Below are 21,935 nucleotides of genomic sequence, written 5' to 3'. Positions count from 1 at the left end.
CTCGTGGCGTTGTTAGTAAATCACAGTAAATGACAAGTATAGAGCACCTGCAGCAGTGTCTGGCCTGCTGTGATGAGTGTCGCTGTTATTGTCGTCTGATCATAGGGAGCGATACACTCCTGCAGGATACAGCCATTGATTGCCTACCTGCTCTGTGCCCCTAGGATTCCAGGCCAGTGAAGGCGGGCACTCGGAGCCGCCACCTGGTCACTATTTGTTGAATGACTAGATGGTGGGTGGGTGGGAGGAAGGATGGGTACCCGGCACAGGAGGTAAAAATGTCAATGAAATACTTGCTTGTCCTAAGGAACTCAGTCTGGTGGAGTCAACCAGCAATTACTGCACAGCGGAATAAGTCCCTTAATTCAAGTTCCCGTGGGGTTTTCAGGGAGCACCGAGTCAGAGCAACTAACTCTGGGGAAACAGCCAATACCCCAGACAGACAAACATCCCTGCTTTCACTGAGAAGTTGGGCAGAGCAGTGACATAGTTCTACTGTATTGAGAGGGAGAGAGACCCCTCCGGGTGGATTCAGCAGCTGGGGCGGAAGCCCAGCGGACAGAAGGTGATGATGCTGTGAACCCGGCAGTATCCCGGGCAGGAAGCACCAGGGGCCTGGGTGGAGGCGGAGGCGGAGGGACCTGAGGAGGGGGCAGGGTTGGGAGCACGTGGACAGGATGCTGTGGACACCCAACTGTGAGTGCTGCAGGAGAGGGAGAGACGGTAAGAGACACCTAGGTTGCTGTATTACGTGAGATTTTCCAAAGTGGAGACCCCGCTTCTCACCCAACTGCACGTGCTCCGTTCCCCCTTATCTCTCCACGTGTCTCATTCCAGGTGACAGACGGAGCGGAGATCAGGTGCCTGGACAAGGATCCCTCCGACAGGATTCCCACCTCAGGTACAGGGCCTGCGTCAAGGGGTTTTTAAGCTCGTTTGAGGCCTGAACTCCCCAAAGTAAAAGCAACCATGGGATGATGAGGGCTTTCCGCACAATCTGAGATTCACTGAGAGGGTTTTGGAGGGCAGTAGAAATAGCTCTGTGTACACAGGCATGCCTGGTTCTTTGTGCTTCGTGGATGTTGCTTTTTTTTTTTTTTAAAGAATATTGATTTAATGTAACTTTTTAAAAAAGATTTTATTTATTTTTTTAGAGAGGGAAGGGAAGGAGAAAAAGAGAGAGAGAAACATCAATGTACAGTTGCTGGGGTTCATGGCCTGCAACACAGGCATGTGCCCTGACTGGGAATCAAACCTGCAACACTTTGGTTCACAGCCCGCACTCAATCCACTGAGCTATACACCAGCCAGGGCGATGATGCTTTTTAAAAAAAATACAAATGGAAGGCAATACCCTCCATCAGCAAAAAAGGTGATGAGTCACTTTATTGTGACCCTCTGTTGTCATGGTCTGGAACCTGTGTACCAGGTGCCTGTACACTTGTAAGTTCACGCCTGTGTTTGGATATTTGATAACTGAAGCAGGGGATGATACGGTATGCTGCCATATGATATACAAGATATGATAACACTATCAGCAAGCATTTATGAAGCATTAACTGGGCACGAGGCCATGTTCCGCAAAGGGACAGCTCACGTCATTGTCCCTGCCTCTGAGCCTTGATGAGGTGGATTTGCTCTCAGAAAGCAAAACCACCTCGAAGCCAGAAGCAACTGTAGCCAGTCCCCACTCCCCATCGGCGCCACTTGCTGGGTGCCCTCCAACCCTGTGCAGAATGGGAGGTCGCGCTGCCTTAGAAATGCGCTGTTTTTGCTGCTGCTCAGTGTTTCCAAAGAGACTGGTGTTGGGCCATGAAGAGGAGAGTCATGGAACGTCCCAGGCAGAGACCATGTCAGAAGGGGGCTGCCTAAGGGCTGAGCCTCTTCCTCCAGGCCAGCTGGTCTGGGAGCGATGGCGGTGGGCCTCGCTCACGGCGGGGTGGGGGGGTGGTTGGGGGTCAGGCACTCGCTCTTGGGGACTCGCAGGAATCACAAAACGGCAGCCAGGAGCGTTTCTGCAGCAGTGAGCTAGGGCCCTGGAGGGAGACTCATTTGTTCATTGATCTGTTCGCTCGTCCATTCATGGATCGGATGTTTGCCGAGTGCTTCCCATGGGCCTTCCAGGATCAAAAACTAAGTGTGGAGGTGCCCCAGCGCCCAGCCGGACTCTTTCAGGGATGCAGACCCTTGTCCTCAGCTGCCTCCTCCTGCTGCGTGTTCGCAGAACACGTAAACACCCGGGCTGCCGTTAGCCTCTCCCTCACCCGTGTCTCGGCCCTACACACTCTCACGGAGCCAAGTGAGTGGGGAGTTAAAATTTCAGTGTGTAACTGGCTCTTGTCCTAAACTGCAGACTGAAGGAATAGGCGATTGAGATCTCACACACACACGCACACACAGTCTCACACTCGAACACTTTTAGTCTTTGACTCCCCCCGCTGCCCCCCCCCACACACATGCTTGGTGACACCCACGCCTATTGGTGAGTTTACTAGGAGGACTTTAGCAGCAGAGATAAATTATTAGCTTCACATGCAGGCCTTCCTATAGCAAAAGCACAAAGGTGTGTGTAATATATGTATGTGTCCATGTATAGAGAGAGAAGAGGAGAGGGAGAACGTCTATGTTTTAATAGCCGTAGTCTTCACAGTGAAATAGCACCCAGCCTCTTTTTAATCTTATCCTTCTGGGAGAGAGATCTATATAGCATTTCGAAACCTGTCTAGATTACTCTCCTGCCGTGGCCATGGCGGCCAACCAGTTCACGAGAGCATATCTCAGCATCTGAGATAAACCAAATAAAACACGAACCTCTTCTTCATTCCCTGACCCCGAAGATTGTTGTTTACTGGAACGTGGACATGGAAGTGCCAGAAATCTCACGACCTTGAGATCTGAGATACTCTGCTGATAGGGAGCCATTTGAATACTCAGACGGGTAGATTTCAGCCTGCCTGGTCTACCCAGGTGCGCTTGGGGCCCGCACCCTCTCTCCCACTGCGCGGCCGCACTCACAGATCGGCCTGGGCCTGCATGTCCGAGTCCCACCTGGAGAGTGTCGTTTGGACAAGTGGCCACCACTGAGGACAGTAGTGAGAAACACACTGTGCATGATCTGTGATTGACATTTTAAACCTACTCGTGACCGTGGGGGCGGGCAGAAGGACTTAGCACAGGTCACATTATTACTTGCCCTTGATAATGATCGAATTTCTGGTGAGGTCGTTGACTCTTCTGGAGATCAAGTTTGCAATTCCTCCTGGAGATGCAGGCATCTGATACATGCTTAACAGATTATCTTATCTTTATATCCCCAGTGACTCAGCACCTGGTCAGGGCCCATACCTGTTTGCTGAACTAGTCTGAATCCTCAAATATTTCTCACTCAGCAAATCAACCGCTTTCATGGTTGAAAGGGCTTTCAAAACCAACTAGACCAAAGTATCTTCTGTCAAACCATTTTTCTTATAAAGTAAGTGTTTTGCCTTCAGAGTTACTTCCAGAAACCTTCGGTCGTCCCCTTTTCCAGTGTTTCTCTCAAACCAGTGCACAGACATGTAACTAGCCAACCAAAGTGGTGTTTCCAGACAGGATGCTGCCTCCTCCACAGGCCAGGGATGCTGGCAGCACCCCAGGCTGCCGCGCTCTCAGTGCCTTGGAGCTCACAGGTGCTAAGCCTCTTCCACGGATCTGTGGGGCTTTGGAGAGAAAGACAGGGCTGATGTGATTTTTTGTAGCCCACTGGGCATTGGGTAGCCAATGAATGAATACAAGCCTCTCGTTTTTCCCTCCAGTTCAGTTCACACAGTGCAGTGTGCCAGGCGCTTTCTCCCGCGGGCTTTGAAACTTGGTAAATACGTGTATCATTCTATATCACTCCATGGCCTTGTCCCTAACACAACTGGGATAACTTAAAAAAGATTGGGGGGCCTAGTAGCTGCCTTAAAGCTTTCCCAGTAAGGAAAGGAGTAGCACTTTGCAGGCAAGAGTGGGAATAATCAGAAGCCAGAGGGCACATGGTTCATTGGCTGTCTATTGAAGCTGGTCATCTTGGTATTTGAACGCAGGGATCCAAAAAGCTAATTATGTAATTATAATTATAGTATATGCCACTGTCCCTAGGAGTATGAATCAGAACAGTGCATTCATTTAAGCCATTGGTTCCCAAGTCCCTGAAATCATTTGTTTTACCCATTTGGCTGAGATGAGCCACTCAGACGCTGATACGAATGTGCCCCAGGGTACAGCACTGAGTGATCACGGAGGGCTTCGCTTCATTGTGAATCGGCAGCGTGATGGCCAGTGTAGACCCTGAACTGCTCCTGGAGCCACGCTCACTCATGGGTCTGGCAGCTCAACCTCGCCTGTGACGAGGGAGTACTGACGCACCCCGCAGGGAGGGGCAGCCCGTCCGTCCCTAGGCAGGACCAGCCTAAGCAAGTTCAAACTCACCCCAAGATGTCTGGATGGATAAGTGTTTCCCTTCCCTGTAGGTTCCATCCCTTTGAGTTTGGAAAGCCATCAGGTCCCTGACACAGAGCCCTCACGTAGCCCGTCATTTACTTTAACACATTTCTTGAGTTCCTACTCTGTGCGAGGCGCATGCGTTTTGTATAAACTCACACCAACAGCACTTCAAAGGCGGAAACAAGGTTCCAGGCTTGTGCCGGCCGTTGACCCCCCTCAGAGACGTCTTTACGTGGGTCCCTACGATCGGAGAGCTTATGGGTTGGGCATCCCTAGCTAGCAAAGAAGAGAAAGTTGGGGTTCAGATTATGGACCCAGTGGTTTAAGTTGCTGGATTACACAAGACAAAACTCCAAAGCCCAAGCCTGTCTCCTGGGCACCCCTCTCCTCACGTGCAGAGAGCCGTTTCCGCATTCTCTGCACTGGCCTGTCCTTTCCTTGCTACGTGCGGTGTTTCGCCATCGTTTGGATGGCCTTCTGATAAGAGGTCCCCTCTGAAGAAATCTTGATGATTTAATGATGTGTTTATCAATTTCTTTCAAGGTGGTGCACAGTTTGTACCAGATAATGTTTAGCTAATCAGCCCACACACATTTAATCTTATCTCTAAATAGTTCTTTCCCCAAGGAGAGCGATTGCCAAAGTGCTCTGCTGTGTTTCCAAGCCGTGTCTCTGTCATATACGATGACACTAACAGAGCTCAAATCAAGGTCTGTAGCTATTAAGCCGATGATATGTGTTGGGCGCTATCTTAACAAAAGTCCAGGTAAGTCACACTCCTCCTATCGAGGCTTGGCTCCTTTGGTTTATTATCTCTTGCAGGAAACCCTTTAGACTGACCCACAGGAGAAGCCCCCTCCCCCACCACACAGTACCCAGTCTCTCTACACACGTACAGATGCACACGTGCCCCCGTGTGTGTTTTCTGTCTGCTGCAAATTTTGGAGACAGGAATGGCCCCTTTCAGCTGCCTCTTTACCAAAACGTAATGTGCTTTTGATGCAAATATATCCACTCATTCCACATTTGTCAACCCCAGAGACTTCCTCTAACCTTTACACCCTAGAGCGGTCTCAGAATTCACTGCATCATTCGTTATGGCAACAAGAATATGGTGATTGATTGTCATCACCAGGAGCTAAAATGAACTCTCTAGAGTTGGGGGGAGGTGGTCTCGGTTGCCTTTTCTTTCTCTTTTGCACAGTCTGATTTCTCTGAGAAGAGGTCATTTTGAAGTTCTGGGGCTCAGCCTTGTGGATGTGCATTAATGTGTGCAGCTGGCTTTGCGCCTTGAAATTGTTCTTCTGACCACATATCCTTGGGCCCGCTGCAGACCGACTGACTCCCAAACTCTGAGGGTGGGGACCACCATCTGTGGCTTAACCAGCTCTCCAGAGGATACTGATGCGTGCTCACATCTGAGGACCACACACCTACATATTTTGCATGTTCTCATTCACACCCACGTGTCTGTTAGTTTGCACGCTGTGATAGGAAGAGGCAGGGTCTTTCGCTTTTCCAATGAGAGCAGGTCCTCAGAGGGGGCAGCGGTTCCCCATCCGCAAGCAGGGTGGAAGTCAGGTAGACAAGACGTCTCCACGGAGGGAAACAAGACACTGTCTGCCCTGAGTGTCAGTACAGCTTCCTCCACAGGCGTAACTATACAAGCGTGATTTGGGCGTTGGGGGATAAAGCGGGCTCTAGGTAGTCCAGGTGCACGGTCGGCCCCTGCGTTTCACTGCATGTTGGTGGAGGGAGTCGGCGCAGAGGTGGTGTCGAGAAAGCCTCCATGCGCACAAGTTTCAGTTTATCCACCTGAAGCAACGGCCCACTGAAAGGATGGGCTTCTTCCCTCTGGCAGTGGGCCGCCCCCTGGTACAGATGGTACGTTCCACTTCCCCCAGGGCCTGGAAGCTAGTTGACAGTTGAGTTCAGCTGGAGACAGCGGGGCACATGGGGGAGGAAAGGGGAGCGACGGCAAGTCGGGGTGACTGTGGCCGTAAGGCACTCTGACGGAGGGGAGGTGTGGGGCAGGGGCGGAGCCACACACGGCAGAAAGACTCCGAGGTGAGGTCCCCAAAACGCGCTTGGGTGGATAAATGTAGTGCGGATGTACGCTTGCGGGTTATGCACACAGGGTGGGGCAAAAGTAGGTTTGCAGTGGGGAGTACACAAAACACAGCGTGTTCTTATATATTATTAATTATTGTATTATTTTCCACACCAACGACTATAAACCTACTTTTGCCCCACCCTGTATAGCAACATTCAGGTTCGCCAGGCACAAGAGGCCTGTGGCCCCAACCTGCTTTTCAGCGTTATTGCTGTTAGTCCCCGTCACTACCCAGCACTGAAGCCAAACTGGACCACTGTCTGTCCTTCACGGACACCCCACGCATCACCAGCCCGCATCCGTCCTTCACGCTCGCCCTCCCCGGCCTGGCTCTCCCGCCCCCTTGCCTCCGAGCCGTGTCCCGAGGCTGAGTTCGAACGTCGCCTTCTCCGTGAAGCCGGGTTTGAACCGCCCCCCGCCGCTGCCCTAGGGCGGACCAGCCCCGCAGCCCCAGGACTGCACACCCCTTCCCACCCCGCGGAGTGCTCATCCGCCTGTAGCTTGTTACAGCCAGGGGTGTTTCCCACCGCCCCCGCAGCCTGCGAGGTCCTCGGGGGCACTGCACACTGCTGGTCACTGCGCAGTCCCCGGCACCCAGCCCCTGCCTGGGGCGGAATGTGTCTGTCCTGCGAGCGGACGGCTGCTCGGCCACAGCACAGGGTGCAGGTGCGTAAACGTGCGCGAGAGAACGGAGTCAGGCTGTAGGAAACGGTTCGGTGGCTCCTCAAAATGCTGAACAGAGGGTTATCAGAGGACCCCCGGCCACCCCGCACTCCCACTCCTAGGGGTATCCCCAGATAATGGAGCACAGGCACTGGGGTGAACACTCGTGTTCGATGCACGGGTGTTCGCAGCAGAAGTATTCGGGAGAGCTGCAGGCGGAGACAACCCAGTGTCCAGTGTCCCTCGGGGCAGCAGATCCGTGCAGCAGAACGCCGCTCGGCCATCAGCGGCGTGAAGCACTGACACACGCTGTGACACGGGCAAACCTGGAAAACGTCGTGGACGCGGGAGAAGCCAGACACAAAGGGCCGTGTATTGTACAGGACGAGTTTGTTACGAAATGTCCAGAATAGGAGGACCCACGGCCAGGAGCAGATGGGCCGTTGCCAGGGGCGGGGGGAGCAGGAGAAATGGGGGGGCGGCTGCTAGGGGCCCCTCTCCTCTGAGGGCGGTGGAGATGCTTCGGAACCAGCCGAGGCGGTGGGTGCACGACATTGGGACTTCAGCACTCAGTGCCACGGGACTGCTGGCTCTGAAACGGTTCGTTCTGTGTTCTATGAATTTCACCTGGATTTTTAAAAATAGTGGTATGAAAGCAGTTCCCTTTTCACTGTAGAGGAGCTGCGCTAATTTTTGCAGTAGGACGAGTCGCTGTACCCCAAATACGACCAGATCCTGGGGGAAATTAAGTATCGGTCGTGGGCCATGTCACACCCTGAGGAGGACTGCGCGCCCTGCGGCACCGGGGTCACCGAAAGCCCGCAGACTCCCCTTGGAAAACTGGTCACGGTCCAGCCCTGGGCCCTGCACGCAGGCGCCCTGAAGGGAGGGAGACTGGTAGTCCGGCTCCAGGGCTGCTGCTGCTGCTGAGCCTTGTGACAAGGATGGGCCCCTAATGTCATTGTCCAAGCCAAATTGCTGTTAGAGACGGACCTTCTCTCCGTTTTCCTGGGAGATCGTCCTTTGTTTTCAGAGGAGGTGGGTACCTCGCTCTTCCGTTCACTCCTGCGGGTCCTCAGTTCACAGGCTGAAGGCGGCGGACATCAAGGTGATCGGCGCGCTGGGGGACTCTCTCACGGTGAGTCACCCTGACTGCACGGGGAGGGGTGGGGAGGGGCTCTCCTGGGTTCACACTAGAACCGGGAGAGAGGGAACCTCGCGCCCAGCTCTTGAATGTTGCCATCTCGGGTCCTGATCTTCTGTCCCTCTCCATCCCCGCACCCACCCTGGGGTCCAGCATTCCTTGCCCATCTCCTCTTCCCACCTTCACGCTAAACTCGTCCTGCCTCTCCCAATGCTGGAACAAATGAGAGGGCAGGTGGTGGGGGTGCCAACGGGAGCCCTGGAGTGGAAGTGACCGAGCCCAAATCACACAGCAGAGCTGGACTAGGTCTCCCACCCACGGAGCAGTTCCCCTTCACAGACCTGGGGCCGTGTCTGTCCATGTGGGAAGCTGAGGGAGGGGCAGAGAGATGATGAGACGGGAACCAGTGCCGATGGGGGTGGCAGGGGTGGGGGTGGGGCAGTGCCGTGTGAGCACACGGGTCCTGGGAGCGCCAGAGCTCCTAAAAATGACCCTGGCCCATCTCTGCAGCCCCTCCCTGGGGACACCCCAGCCCTACAAAGAGCTCTGTCCTGCAAAGAGCTATCTGTGAAAAGCCCCGTCAGGCCTCAGAGAGCCTGGCTGGGGAGTCCCGGAGCGTCCCGGACGGAAACTTGCACTCGACGGCAGCTCCTCGCCAGCGAGCCCCACTGCCGGCAACAGCCCCAGGGCCTCCAGCCGAGTGTCCCCCAAGACCAGTGACACCCTCCATGTCTTCGGCCTGTTCGCACTGATGTTATTATTATCTCACTCAATGTCCTCAACAAAGCCCCCTGGAGTCTGACACTCCCTAAACCAGTAAAGAAGGTGACGCCAAGTGACGAAAAGTCAGTGTCCCTGGCCACACGGTTTGTAAGTGCCGGACCAGGACCAGAACTCATGGGTCCTGCCTCCCAGTCCAGAATTCTGTCCCTGTGCTGTAGCTGTCTCCTCCGGAGCCCTCAGTGACTGTCACCCCAAAGGCCCTGCTGCTCCTCACCCCCAGGGAAGGACAGGCAAGCTGGTTTTAGCAATGCTTGCCCTAACCACTGCCTGCCAGGTGTGGCCCGACATCACCTGCCTCTACGCTCCCCACCCCACGCTCCCCCTTCCCACACCTGGCTCTTGGAAGATGCTCTGGGAATAGGACGTGAGCAAGAACCAGCACAGCTGCTCAGGGTTTCCTGGGAAGGCCGCGCTTTGAGTGCGGCGTACCTGGCAGGTAGCAGAGGAACTGGGCGCCAGATCAGGGATTGCACCCGGGGGGTGGCTCTCGTGCCCTTCAGCATGGCCCTGCCCAGAAATAACACACCTTCGGCCAGGGCTGTGCACCTGCAGAGCGCGCCCAGACTGTGGTTTAAAGACCCCGCTCCTTCGTCCGCTGAGGGACAGGTACGTGGCACGTCACTTGATGACTGCTCTACATTGCTCTTATGTGAGACAGGGTGACGTAGAAGGATTGTGATACGCTTTCCTTTACGAGGGATTTCAGGGCTTGTTACCAGTGACGAAAGCTGGGCCCTGAAATGTGCCCTTTGGAGAATGGACGTCAGAGTCTACTCTTCACAGTGCTCTTCCTGGACCGGCGCCACTTGAGCCTGGTCTGAGCAGGGTTTCCCAGGCTGAGCCCACTGGTGGCCAGGCCAGGCTTCCCAGCAGGAGCTGTCACTCATCTCTGGAAAGGGTGCCGTCTGGACTCTGGGGAGTGCTCCAGTGATCCCGGCCAGAACAAGGTCCAGCCTCCTGGCCAGCGGGCAGGGAAACTCATTGCTTTGTTGCTCCCTCTCAGGCAGGTAACGGGGCCGGGTCCAGGCCCGGGGATATACTGGACGTCTTCACTCAGTATCGAGGTCTGTCCTGGAGGTGAGTGACGGTGTGGCAAGGCCCCAAAGGGAGACCTGTTATGGCAGGGCTGGGAGGACCCCTGGGCATCGTGGGAAACCATTCCTCCAGCAGAGGGATGAGCCACCTAGTACTTCTCATGAGGAACTTCTAGGTTTAATATGAGGATGGTATTAGTCGGCTTCCCCAAACCACTGCATTTCCCAAAGCAGGAGCTGGGACCAGGGAGAGTCTGGAGAAGAAACGACATAAATGTTTGGATTGGAAAAGCTTCTCTAGCTCCCATTTCCCCCTCTGAGAAGTAATATTGGAAGGAGGCAGTAGCCTTTGGAACCAGAGTTGTACCTGAACCCTGGCTGCCAGCTCTGTGCAACTGTGGGCCCGTTACTTAACCTCTCTGAGCTGGTCTTCTCACCTTTGATGCAGGGGTAATAATGTTGCATGAGCACTGTCATGAGGGTTTGAGTACCCCAGCACAGTGCCCAACACAAAGTAGGGATAAGTGGCAGCCGGTGTCATTATTAAAGGGCCTTCAGTTTACAGATGAGGAAGCAAAGCCCAGAGAAGGCAAGTAACCTGTCCAAGATCACACAGCCAGATGGTCAAAGAGCAAGAAGTAGAGTAGATGCTTGTTGACACCTAACCTGGTGGCTCCCCCCATTTGTACAGTGGCTTCCTGCAGCCTCGCTCCTGCTCTGGCTGCAGTCAAATCCAGGCCTCCCCAAGCCGCAGCGAGCAGAACGTGACCTCTGAGCTTCGAAGGCATGGAGGGCAGGCCTGGGGCTTCCTCGGCCTGGACTCCGGCGTCTCTGGCGCCAGCCGCATGTTGAATCCCTGGCATCTTCCCTCCTGCTGCTACACAGGGTTAAACCCCAAATACTTTGAGAACCTTGAAAACGTTCCCAGACATACTTGGCAGAGAATGAAGGAATCTGGAAAAGCAAAGGGCTCAATAAACTCTGGAATGTTATATGTTTTCATGCCTAGAAACCCATCCAATTTGATTTCCTTGGAGTCTGAGAAGTGGCTTGGAAGATGGGTTGCTCTCAAAGAGATCCCCTCGGAAAACGGGTTTGGCCAAGCCGAGGAGGAAAAGAGCCATGAGGGCATCCCATTTTACTGGGTTTTCAGTAACAGCAGCAGTGCGCAGCTGCAGGGCTAGTGGGGCAAGAGGGGACTCTGAGTCCAAGGAAGGCCTCTTTCCCTGTGGAAGCTGGGCAGAAGCCGGCCGCTGTGAAAGTCACCCCTGCCCCAAGGTCAACACTCAAAGTTATAAACCAACAAAGTCAGCCACGACCACTTCCTGTGTGGACGTTCAGGTGTGTGGGGAGAGAGGAGAGAGGAGTTGCTGTGTTCTGGTTTGGTTTTCAAGGTTTTTACTGAAATCCTAAGTCAAAGTCTCCAAGCCCCTGGGGTGTCTCTCAGAAGCAGAAACGTCTGTCTTGGTAGTGTCCGAGATGTTTCAGAGTCGCTGGCATTTTTAACCTTCACTTTCTTTTTTTTCCCACCACCCAGCGTCGGCGGAGATGGGAACCTCAGCACCGTCACTACCCTGGCCAGTGAGTCCCCACACTCTTACTTGGGCTTTAGGGCGGGCTCGTGGTCACCCTGAGCGTTTCTGCAGCGCCCCCTGGCGGCGGCCTCGGGCTTAGCAGGGAACCGGTGGCAGGAGACAGCCGCATTCGGCAGGGGGCGCTGCTTCCCCGATGTGATCGCACTGAGATAAAAGCCTGGGAGATTTGGGGGTTTTTTTTTGAAATTGTATTTAGAGATCTCAGGTCAAATCTTAGTGCAAGTCATTATTGAGAAATGATTCAAGAAAGAAGGGAAAGGAGACACTTCTTTGCTGTCTATGCCTGTCATTCTGAGCAGAACATCTTTCTCTTACTGAGAGACATTGATCAGGGTTTGGGCTGCATGAGGCACCACTGCAGGCAAAGACATTCCATTCCTGTGTGTAGCTTTAGGAAACGCTACTGTTGCAGCAGTAAAGACGAAGTTACTTAGTTCAAGTGACTGCCTGGAAGGATTTTTTTAAAGCTTGTCTTGTTAATCTTCTCAGTACACACGTCATTGTGCTTGTTCTTAAAGACACACGCAATAAGTGTTAAAATTGCTTTCTTCCCCCTTACAATCTTATAGCTAATAATTACACCCAAGAGGAACTTCATCAGTCCCAGTCTCAATTATTCTTCTTGCAATTTTCCCTTGGTTATATATCTTCAGATATATCCCAGCTAGGAGGTTATTTGAGCTTTAACTCACTAAGAATCTGGTGATAGGGACTGCTCAATCTCCACACAGGCAGAGCTGATTGGACATCACGCTTGTTATCTGTTTTTGCTCTTTGCAAATCCTGTTGAATTTTAGTAGGTACAGTTCTGGGGCACAAGTGCTCCCTGTCTTCTTTATTTCCAGGTCTATACACAAGAGCTGCTAATAAACTCCCCTACTGCTCAGAGATGGATTGGGTTGATTTTGTAAGCGAGATGGACTGGTTGTGAGCAGGCCCAGCTTATACAACAGCTTGCTGGGCTCCCTGATTCCCGTGCAATTACCATGGATAACATAACTGAAAATCAGTAGGCTCACAAACTTTCGCCAAAGTCACTTACAAAGGATTGAGACAATGTCACCCCTCAGGTGGACTCTCCTGACACAGGTAGCCTATGTGGAGACTGTCCAATGGGGAAAGAACCATCTTTTTTTTAAAAAAAAAAAAAAAGATTGTATTTATTTGTTTTTAGAGAGGGAAGGGAGGGAGAAAGAGAGAGAGAGAAACATCAATGTGCGGTTGTAGGGGCACCTGGCCTGCAACCCAGGCATGTGCCCTGACTGGGAATAGAACCTGCGACACTTTGGTTCGCAGCCCACGCTCAATCCACTGAGCTACACCAGCCAGAGCTTAAGAACCATCTTTTTAATAAATGGTTCTCGGGCAACTAGATAGCTGCACACACAGAGTGGAGTCAGACCCCCACCTCACACTGTACACAAAAATTAACTCAAAATGAGACGTCGACCTAAATGCACGAGCTGAAACAAACTCTTAGAAGAAAACAGAGGAGCAAATCTTTATGACCCTAGGTTAAAGAAAGCCTTCTTAGATATAACACCAGAAGCACAAGTGACAAAAAGAAAAAAAATAGATATATTGGACAAAATTAAACACTTTTGTGTTTCAAAGGAAAAAGACAACCCAGAGAAAGTAAAAGACAACCCAAAGAGAGGGAGAAAATGTTTGCAAATTATATATTTGATAAGAAACTTGTATCTAGAAAATATAAAGGTTTCTCATAACTCAGAGATAAAAAGATAACCCGATTAAAAATGGGCAAAGGCAACATTGCGAATATATTTAATACCTCTGAACTGCACACTTAAAAATGATTAAGGTGGTAAATTTTACTGTGTGTATTTTACTGTAATTTTTTTAACGGACAAAGGATTTGAATCCACATTTCTCCAAACCAAGACACACAAATGGCCGATCAGCACCTGGAAAGACACTCAGCACCAGCAACTGTCGCAGGGTTTCCTAGCTGAGTGACTGGCACGGGGAGGGGGCGGTGGGTAGGGCTGTGCTTGGTCCTGAACACCACCCACCAGCGGTGTGAGAGGAATTGGAACGTTGTTCTGGGGAACACTAAACTCCCTCTTCCCTGTATCTGCAGACATCCTCCGGGAATTCAACCCTTCCCTCAAGGGCTTCTCTGTTGGCACCGGGAAAGAAAACAGCCCCGGAGCCTTCCTGAACCAGGCTGTGGCGGGAAACGTGGCTGGGTGAGCAGCTCGGGCCTTCTGGGGACCTGCGTAAGGAAGGGCTTGGCCTGGGTGGGGATTTACGGCTGACAGCTGGGGGGCTGGTCTGCGGGGCGGTCTCAGGGTCAAAGGCTGGACCGGAAGGGGCTGAGGGACACTAGAAGGAGCCGCTGGCCCACCCCCAACGCCACCCCAGGGCAGCCGACTCTGACGCGAGGTGTGTGCTTTGAGCAAATTACATCTTCTTGTCTCTGAACCTCACGTCCACATAAGACAGTGACCGGAAGAGGGCCCACTGTGAGGCGGTTTTCATTGTTTGCTAATCTCTATTTTACCTCTCCTCTTCACCTTCCCTTCCTCAGACACGCTCTTTGAGCAGCTTTCTCGGGCTCTAGATCTTGCCTCCTGCCTGGAGCATGGAAAGGGCACCCGTCCCCTGAGTCTGAGTCCTGGCTCCCCTGTCCCCCTTTCCTCCCAATCTGGCCTCACGAAGCCTTAGCCTAAGGGAAGGGCTGGCAGTGAACCCTCCCAGGGTGATCATAGGACTCAATGCCACGTTGAATGTGGAAGTTCTGGCAAGCTGTAAATAGCACTCACCTATCGGGTCAGGACGGTGGTCCCAGCAGCAGGACAGCAGGGATGCAAGACCCACCCGGGGAACCTGTTAGTGAGCGAGCAAACCCCCGTGTCATGGTCACGGGCACCGACCGAATGGACAGGGTTGGCTTTCCTGGGTCCTGTTAGCTGCATGTCTCTCCGAGGTCCTGGGCCTTGAGCGCTCCACGGGGTTTGCTGCCTGGACGGAGAGTGAGTGAATGCCGCTCCCAGACCAGGGAAAATGAGAGGAAAGATCCTGTTCTACATCCTGTTCTTCCTCCAGAATAACCACAAGCTTCACTTTACCACGTAGTTCCTAGGGATTCCTGCGTTTTGGCTCCTGGATTCCCTAGCTTCGTCCTCCCAGTTCTCATTCTAGGAGCCACCCAGGTAACTAACTCTCAGGTGTTCAGGACGGGAAAGGTGGCGAACTGCCCAGAGCAGAGGCCCTGCGAAACCCAATGCGGTTTAGAATGTATTCCGTGGCTCCGCTGTCCTTCTGGTGGGGGCGGGCCGAAAGGCTACCACTCCGCTGCTTTAAATTTTCGGCTTACCGTAGTGCTACTGTAGTTTTGCTTCCTTCCCAGCACATGCCAGCTGGTGGGGTGAGCGGAGAGGCAGTTGTGAGCATGACTAGGTCAGGAAGGCATCCTAGAAGGAAACCTTAGTCATAAAAGCAGCCAAAACGGAGCGTGATTCACATGGCCCTGGATTTCTTCCCTGCTTTCCCAGAGGCCTGGGGCTCTTTCGTTCAAGTAACCCATTCAGGACATCCAGCACGTCCTGGGCTGCAGGGCAGGGTGAGAGGCTGTTGTTCCCATGTCACAGAAACTGTAGCACAAGGAGGCAAAGGGGCCTGAGCAGATGCGTCAGCCCAGCCACATGCACGTGGTCTGCTGGCTTGGTGCCTGCGGGCTCTGTCCCGGGGTTGACGGCGAGTCCTCAGACATACACGGCAGCGAGCAGGCTACAAAGTACCTCTGTTTCCCCTGTCCCCTGTGCTCCACACAGGGACCGTGCCATGGATAAAGCGGAGGGTCCGGTACCCATGCTTTCTTAATGGCGATACTGGTGATACAGGGAGGCCAACAAAGCACCCCAAAACACAGGTCCGCAGACAGAGCAGCTGCTCTGATAACTTCAGATGTCCAGACGAGGAAACGGAGGCTCAACGAGCTTACGTGGCTCACCCAGAATTCCCACCCAGGCCAACTGATCCCCACTCTCCTGTGACTAAGACCAGGCCAGCTGGGCCGATAGTCGAGAGAGGAAGAGGATGGCTAATGTTTCCTGCTAGCGGCTGTGCCAGAGACGTCCTTGATGATAATGCTGATGGTGGTGGCACAAATAATTCACGGGTTGATTTATCCTGTGGGTGCTGACCATGGGCTGTTCTAAGTCCTTTCGGGGCACCTTATTGAATCTGCCCAGCATTTCCGTGAAGAAGCTGTGCTCACCATCCCCATCTTACACAGGAAAAAACGGGGGGCTGGCAAGGTCGAGTACTTTGCTAAGGTCTCAGAGCTGGTCAGTGGCGGGGCTGGGATTCAAACCCACGCTGTCTGGCATCAGTGAGGACCCTCGCTGCACAGGGCTGCTTTGCCCATCTCACTTCCTGCTCCCACGCACCCTCTGAGACTGGGGATTTTCTCCGCGTTTGTAGTCTTTTTGGACTGGGAACTTAAATCACCTTCCCACAGTTACCAAGAGGTAACTCAATGTCAAACTCAAGAATGTCTGGCTCAGCTATGTCACCTGGAGGGTGAGGGCCCCTTGAGGCCGAGGCCATGGCATGAGCCACGCATGACACGGAATGCTCACACGCAGCCTTCTGTCTGCCTGGAATGAGCTTGGCATGGGACGGAAAGCAAAGCAGGTGATCAAATACGCCCATCAGGACACAGTCCCCCGGCAGTCACCTCCTGACGTGTGGTGTGTGCTGTTCTTCTCGCCCCACGGACATGACTCCCACCACTCCCCCAGCTCTGTGACAAGAGCCTGACCTTCAGTCCAGCTTTCCTGACACAGATTTCATTCCTGTCCTCTCTGCTGAGTCCCCTCCCAGCCCCAGCCTCACAGTCCCTGCTTTGCACATGACTCCCTCCTGTGTCCGCCCGCAGGGATTTAACCGTTCAGGCCAGGAGGCTGGTAGACCTGATGCAGAATGACACACTGGTAAGTCTGGGGGAGGTGCCTCCTGGGACCACCTGTGGTAGGAGGTCCCAGAACAGGGGTTAGGCAGAAGAAATCCATGAAGACAGAGAGAGGCAGCTTTGGGGGAGGACAGGGCCACTGGGAAGTCCAGAGAGTTCATCTTTAAAAAAACAACAATAACCAATAGCAACACCCTCTAAACCTGGGGTGTGTACGGGCCCAATCCTGCCAGCGTTCGGCACTGTGTGTTTTCCTTGACATGACTCTGGGGTGAGACATTTACTTGTTCGTTTTCTATTCATTTCAGAAGATAGATTTTCAGCAAGACTGGAAGATAATAACCATGTTTATAGGGGGCAATGACCTCTGCGATTTCTGCAACAACCCGGTAGGTCCCAGGGGAGGGTTTCTGCCCCGGGCCCCCGAGCAGTGCGGCGGGGCTGGGGCTTGGGGCTTGTGGTCTGGCGTGGCTCCAGCCTGGGCTTAGCCTCAAGACCCAGGCGGCATCCACCTCCCGGAAGAGCATCGATAGCACCAGCGGGAATGATGGTGAGATGAGTCCTGATTAGGTTTTCTGTCAAGGGAGCCTGAGCATATCATTCTAGAAACCAAGATGACACTCCAATGATCTCTAGAAGTCTGGCATGTCTTCATAGCTCATTATAGGTCGGCTCCTTTCTCCAGTATCCGACTGCCACACCATCTCCGCCTTTGTGCTGTCACTTGTACGGGAAAGTTGAGCTCCTAACGCAGGCCCTGAGGCTGAGGTCAGGGCCCAGTCCCCTGTGGGCTGGTGGGAGACCCCAGGGCCAGGCGGCCACCCCGAAGGAGCGATGCTTCTTCCTGGACTCCCAGGAGCTCTGAGCAGGAAGGCACCCCCCTAGCCATCCCCCCCCAGCCGCCACCCTCAGCAAAGGTGCTTTCCACAGAACCCAGTTGTCCAAGAATGTTTCCAGGTTGGGCAGCTTTTTAATTTGCAAGGTGGCCCTAGCCAGTAACCTGAGCAGGTGTAAATTGTTTTGTGGTGTTTCTTTTTGTTTTTGTTCTAAAAGATTTTATTTATTTATTTTTAGAGAGGGAAGAGAGGGAGACAGAGAAAGAGAGGAAGAGAAACATCAATGTGTGGTTGCCTCTTGCGCACCCCCTACTGGGGGCCATAGCCTGCAACCCAGGCATGTGCCCCAACTGGGAATCGAACCTGCGACATTTTGGTTCGCAGCCCGCGCTCAATCCACTGAGCTACGCCAGCCAGGGCTTGTGGTGGTTCTTTGTGTTAAGCCCAAACTCTTGGCAAGCCTCTTCTGCATTCAATGCAGCTGACTTTTTTTAAAAAGTTTTTTTTTAATTGTGTAAGTAATACACACAGGAACATATCAAAGTGCAGAGAAAAAAAAAACATTCTCTGTGACCTAATCACAACATCCAGAAATGCCACTGTTAGCACTTTGGCAAGTGTCTCGAGCATTTTCTGTGAATGTGGAGAAAATGCTTTATTATTTTCTAAAAATGATATCATTCCAAAAGTATTGTTTGGTCACCTGCTCTTTTTCAATAGCTACACATTGGGAAGGTATTCCTCTATCAATATTTATTTTTCTCTCAAATAATTCTTGATGACCATATAGCAGCGCGTAATGTAGATTGGCCGTAATTTACTTAACTGTTCCCAATTATTGGGTGCTTACCTTGCATTGCTTCCAATTATGCCTATTACACATGAACACCAGGATAAACAACCATCTTTATGCATGTCCACAGTTGTTTCCTAGTGTGTACTCTAGGTAGCAAGCTTTTTTTTTTAACATTTTTTTAAAGATTTTTTTGTTTATTTTTAGAGAGGGAAGGCGGGGGGTGGAGAGAGAGAGAGAAAGAGGGAGAGAAACATCAATGTGCAGTTGCTGGGGGTCATGGCCTGCAACCCAGGCATGTGCCCTGACTGGGAATCGAACCTGTGACACTTTGGTTTGCAGCCCGCACACAATCCACTGAGCTACGCCAGCCAGGGCTCTAGGTAGCAAGCTTTATAAGCAAAAACATATGTATACTCCCCCCAGTGCTGTATTTCCAAACACACCGAGGCACTGAGAGGTGTGTGTGGTAAGTGCCCGTGCGCCCACTGCCTAGAGTTTACACTTGTTAATATTGTGCCGTATGCACACATTTCTGTCCATCTGATTTTTTGGAGACTGCACATTGTTAATGCTTTGGATACCTATGACCAAGTCACTGCCAGCCTGTGTATCCCAGTCAGGCCTCTTTCCCCACACCCCAGCTGGCAATGTGCATTATTGAATAACTGCTATTCTGATAAATGAGAAAAACTGAACCTTGTTTTCAAATTTTGCATTTTTTTTTTACTTCCTACATAGCAATAAACTTTTGTTTCCCTTGTTTGAATCTCTCCTTTTGGTAAATTCTATATTATGCCTGTTGGCTGTCTGCAGTTAAGGTATTTATCTTTTCGTTATTGATTTATAGAAACCCCTTGCCATAGGTGTTGCCCACTTGGTGCCTTCCATTTAGTTTGGTTGCAGGGCTTTCCGATAAACAAGATGCTTTTTGTTTGTAGTACCATTTGCTGGGTGCGTGTTACGTGCCAGGCACTGCCCTGGGGGCCGAGCAGGCGAGTGAGACGCAGGCGAGTGAGACACAGGCTCTGTCCTCAAGATGCTCAGCCCGTGGGAAGGGGGGTGGGGAACACAGACAGCTCACCGTACCCCGGTGAGGAAAGCACCACACCGAGGTCCTGGGGGTGCACACAGACGTCTGAAGGCGGAACTCCTGTGTCAGGAGTTTACACAGAGCAGGGGACACTTTCCGGCTGGGACCTGAAGTCCAGGACCATTGTCAGGCAGAAAAGGGACCAGCTGAGCGAGATTTAGGAAGTGGTGAGACCTGCTGTGGCCTGGGAGCCCCTGGCCTGAGGGGTGAGCCTGCCCCCCAGAGCCCTCCTTTCCTGGCATCAAAGTCACCAGGGTGTGGGGGTTTCAGGCTGTGATGGGAGGGGCCCATGGTGGACCCCTGGGGCTGCCTCCTGGGACAGATGGGACCATGGACCCCTCCCCCACTTCCCTGCAACTTTGCTTCCTTTGGTAGAGCAGGGCTCTCTGTTGGAGTTCATTCAGAAAGCGTTCCACTGTTTCTAAAAAACTTTAAGAACCGCAAGTATCAAAATCAAGAGAAATAACCATTAAAATGTGTTGGTGCTTGGCAGAGTGGTCTCCCGGGGCCCTGTTACCCTCCTTAAGTGGTGTGGCTGGGCTGTGGGCGCTTGAGGTCTGAGCAGAAGAAATCAAGGTACAGGACCCGAGTGTGTTCAAGCTGTAGGCGACCTCAGTGGTCCTCTGCTCCAACACCCCGTTTTGGAGGGGCCCAGAACGGCACGCGCCTTAGCTGGGGCTCTGCACCTAGTTGACAGGAGATGGATCCGGAGCTTTCCGTGGCTCCATGCAGGAGAAAGAGCGTCTCCCCCTCAGGAGACGGGGGTCATAGCCGTGATGAGCCTGAGGGTTGTGGGGGTGGTGTGGCGGCTGGGGTCCCAAGGCAAACTTGTGTTCAGGGTCGCCCATTCTGGCTGACACAAAGGAAGGAGGGGGTGCAGGAGAAAAAGTGGCCCTGGTCTGCGCAGAGATTGGGTGACACACAGTGTTGGGTGTTTCCTCTCCCCGCAGGCCCACTATTCTCCGCAGAACTTCACGGACAACATCCGGAAGGCCCTGGACATCCTGCATGCTGAGGTACGGAGGCCGGCGCACGTGGCCTCTGTGCAGCCCGACCACGGCTCTCCCTGGGCCTCAGGCCTGGCCTGGAGGCGGCTCTGGCTCCTGGCTGAGACCGCCTTGTCAGGTCCCCTTTGCCTGGAGACCAGCGTGACCCCGCTGTCAGCCCTGGTCCCAGCAGCCTGAACACACTGGTGCTGTCGGGGAGGGGAGGGGCAGAGGAGGGGGAGGCAGGGATGCAGGAAGCGGACCCGGCCAGATGGAAGGCCGTAGGCCTGACCCCCAGCAGGAGCAACCGCCCAGCCCTGATCCTATCGGTGACCGACCTTGACTTCGCTCAGGTTCCCCGGGCATTTGTGAACCTGGTAAAGGTGTTGGAGATCACCGACCTGAGGGAGCTGTACAACGAGAAGAAAGTCAGCTGCCCAAGGCTGATCCTCAGGTGAGCTTCTCCCCCGTTGCCGAAAGGGCCATAGGACCCTTCGCAGAAAGTGACTCTGAGGAGTTAGAAAACTGAAGGAAAGGAGCGGGAGCAGCGTGGAGACTGCCCCATTTTTTAAGCTGACAGGGTCTAATGGAGGAGACTTCTGTGACCCCAGTGGAGACCTCGGCTCCTCCTGGACTAGGCACCTGCAACCCACACGTGCTTCTGTTGCCATGGCCGCTCGGAACACCCTCCAGTCCCCCAGGGAGGGAAGAGTCAAGCATGAGGAACAGACGGGGCCTGGGTGGGCCAGGCTCATTGGCCGCTGCTAGGCCCGACCTTTCAGTGTGTTCAGCTCCTCCCCCTCCCCCAGGGACTCCAGTCCAGTCCAGGACAGAGGGAGCCTCTGTCTGGCACGGTGCTGCAGGCTGGGCATTGACAAACGTAGGGCCGTTTGCTTGTTAGAGGAGAGCGTGGTCCGATCAGAACCAGGAGGGTCTGGAGGACAGAGTCTCCCCCGGGGAACAGAGAGCCCTGGGCCTGGGGTGGCCCCAGGAGGCCTTCTTCATCCCCAGTCTCCACGGCCGAACGAAGGTGGCTCCCTCTCTCGTATCACTCATGTCCGTGACCCTCAGGAGTAAGATGTCCTTCCCACCGAGCGTGAACATTTTGCATGGCGTTGCTCCCTGCCGGGCTCCTCTGGACCATTAGCTGAGGTCACTGTGGCTGTGCCCATCCCCGCCCCCCACCTCCCCAGCTCTGCACCCCGCCCCCACACCATAGCCCCGAGCGTATCACATGGTAACTATTCATGTGCCTCTCCCCCAGCCCTGAACCCTGTGTCTGAGTCACTGCTAGCACAGCACAGGGGCCCAGTGGCTGTTGGCTGAATGGCTGAATGAATAATTCACAAGGGCCAGGTTTGCTCTTTGAAATGAAGAGGTATCTTGGCTGCTCCCCCGAAGATCATGCCAAACCTCACCTGGGGGCCCAGACTGCACGGGGCCCCTCAGGAGGCCCGCGGGTGCTGAGAGTGGGAGGATGGCTGCTGGG

At 53.3% G+C, this 21,935-nt stretch overlaps 1 protein-coding gene across 1 annotated transcript in view; it reads left to right on the top strand.

Moving 5' to 3' along the window:
- Positions 1-21,935, top strand: part of PLB1 (phospholipase B1) — a 116,844-nt gene that overhangs the window by 43,226 nt on the left and 51,683 nt on the right. Inside the window, exons 17-25 of the mRNA XM_045844325.1 lie at positions 838-901; positions 8,323-8,381; positions 10,174-10,247; positions 11,742-11,785; positions 13,901-14,009; positions 16,706-16,760; positions 17,050-17,127; positions 20,411-20,476; positions 20,800-20,900. Coding sequence (XP_045700281.1) covers positions 838-901; positions 8,323-8,381; positions 10,174-10,247; positions 11,742-11,785; positions 13,901-14,009; positions 16,706-16,760; positions 17,050-17,127; positions 20,411-20,476; positions 20,800-20,900 — 650 coding nt within the window. The remainder of the gene's footprint in view (positions 1-837; positions 902-8,322; positions 8,382-10,173; positions 10,248-11,741; positions 11,786-13,900; positions 14,010-16,705; positions 16,761-17,049; positions 17,128-20,410; positions 20,477-20,799; positions 20,901-21,935) is intronic.

This window comes from Phyllostomus hastatus, unplaced genomic scaffold (assembly GCF_019186645.2).
Source record: "Phyllostomus hastatus isolate PE091 unplaced genomic scaffold, TTU_PhHast_1.1 phas_contig_402, whole genome shotgun sequence".
NCBI classification, from domain to species: Eukaryota; Metazoa; Chordata; class Mammalia; order Chiroptera; family Phyllostomidae; genus Phyllostomus; species Phyllostomus hastatus.
Note: the sequence above shows the minus strand (reverse complement) of the source record. Positions and strands in the feature narration are given on the sequence as shown.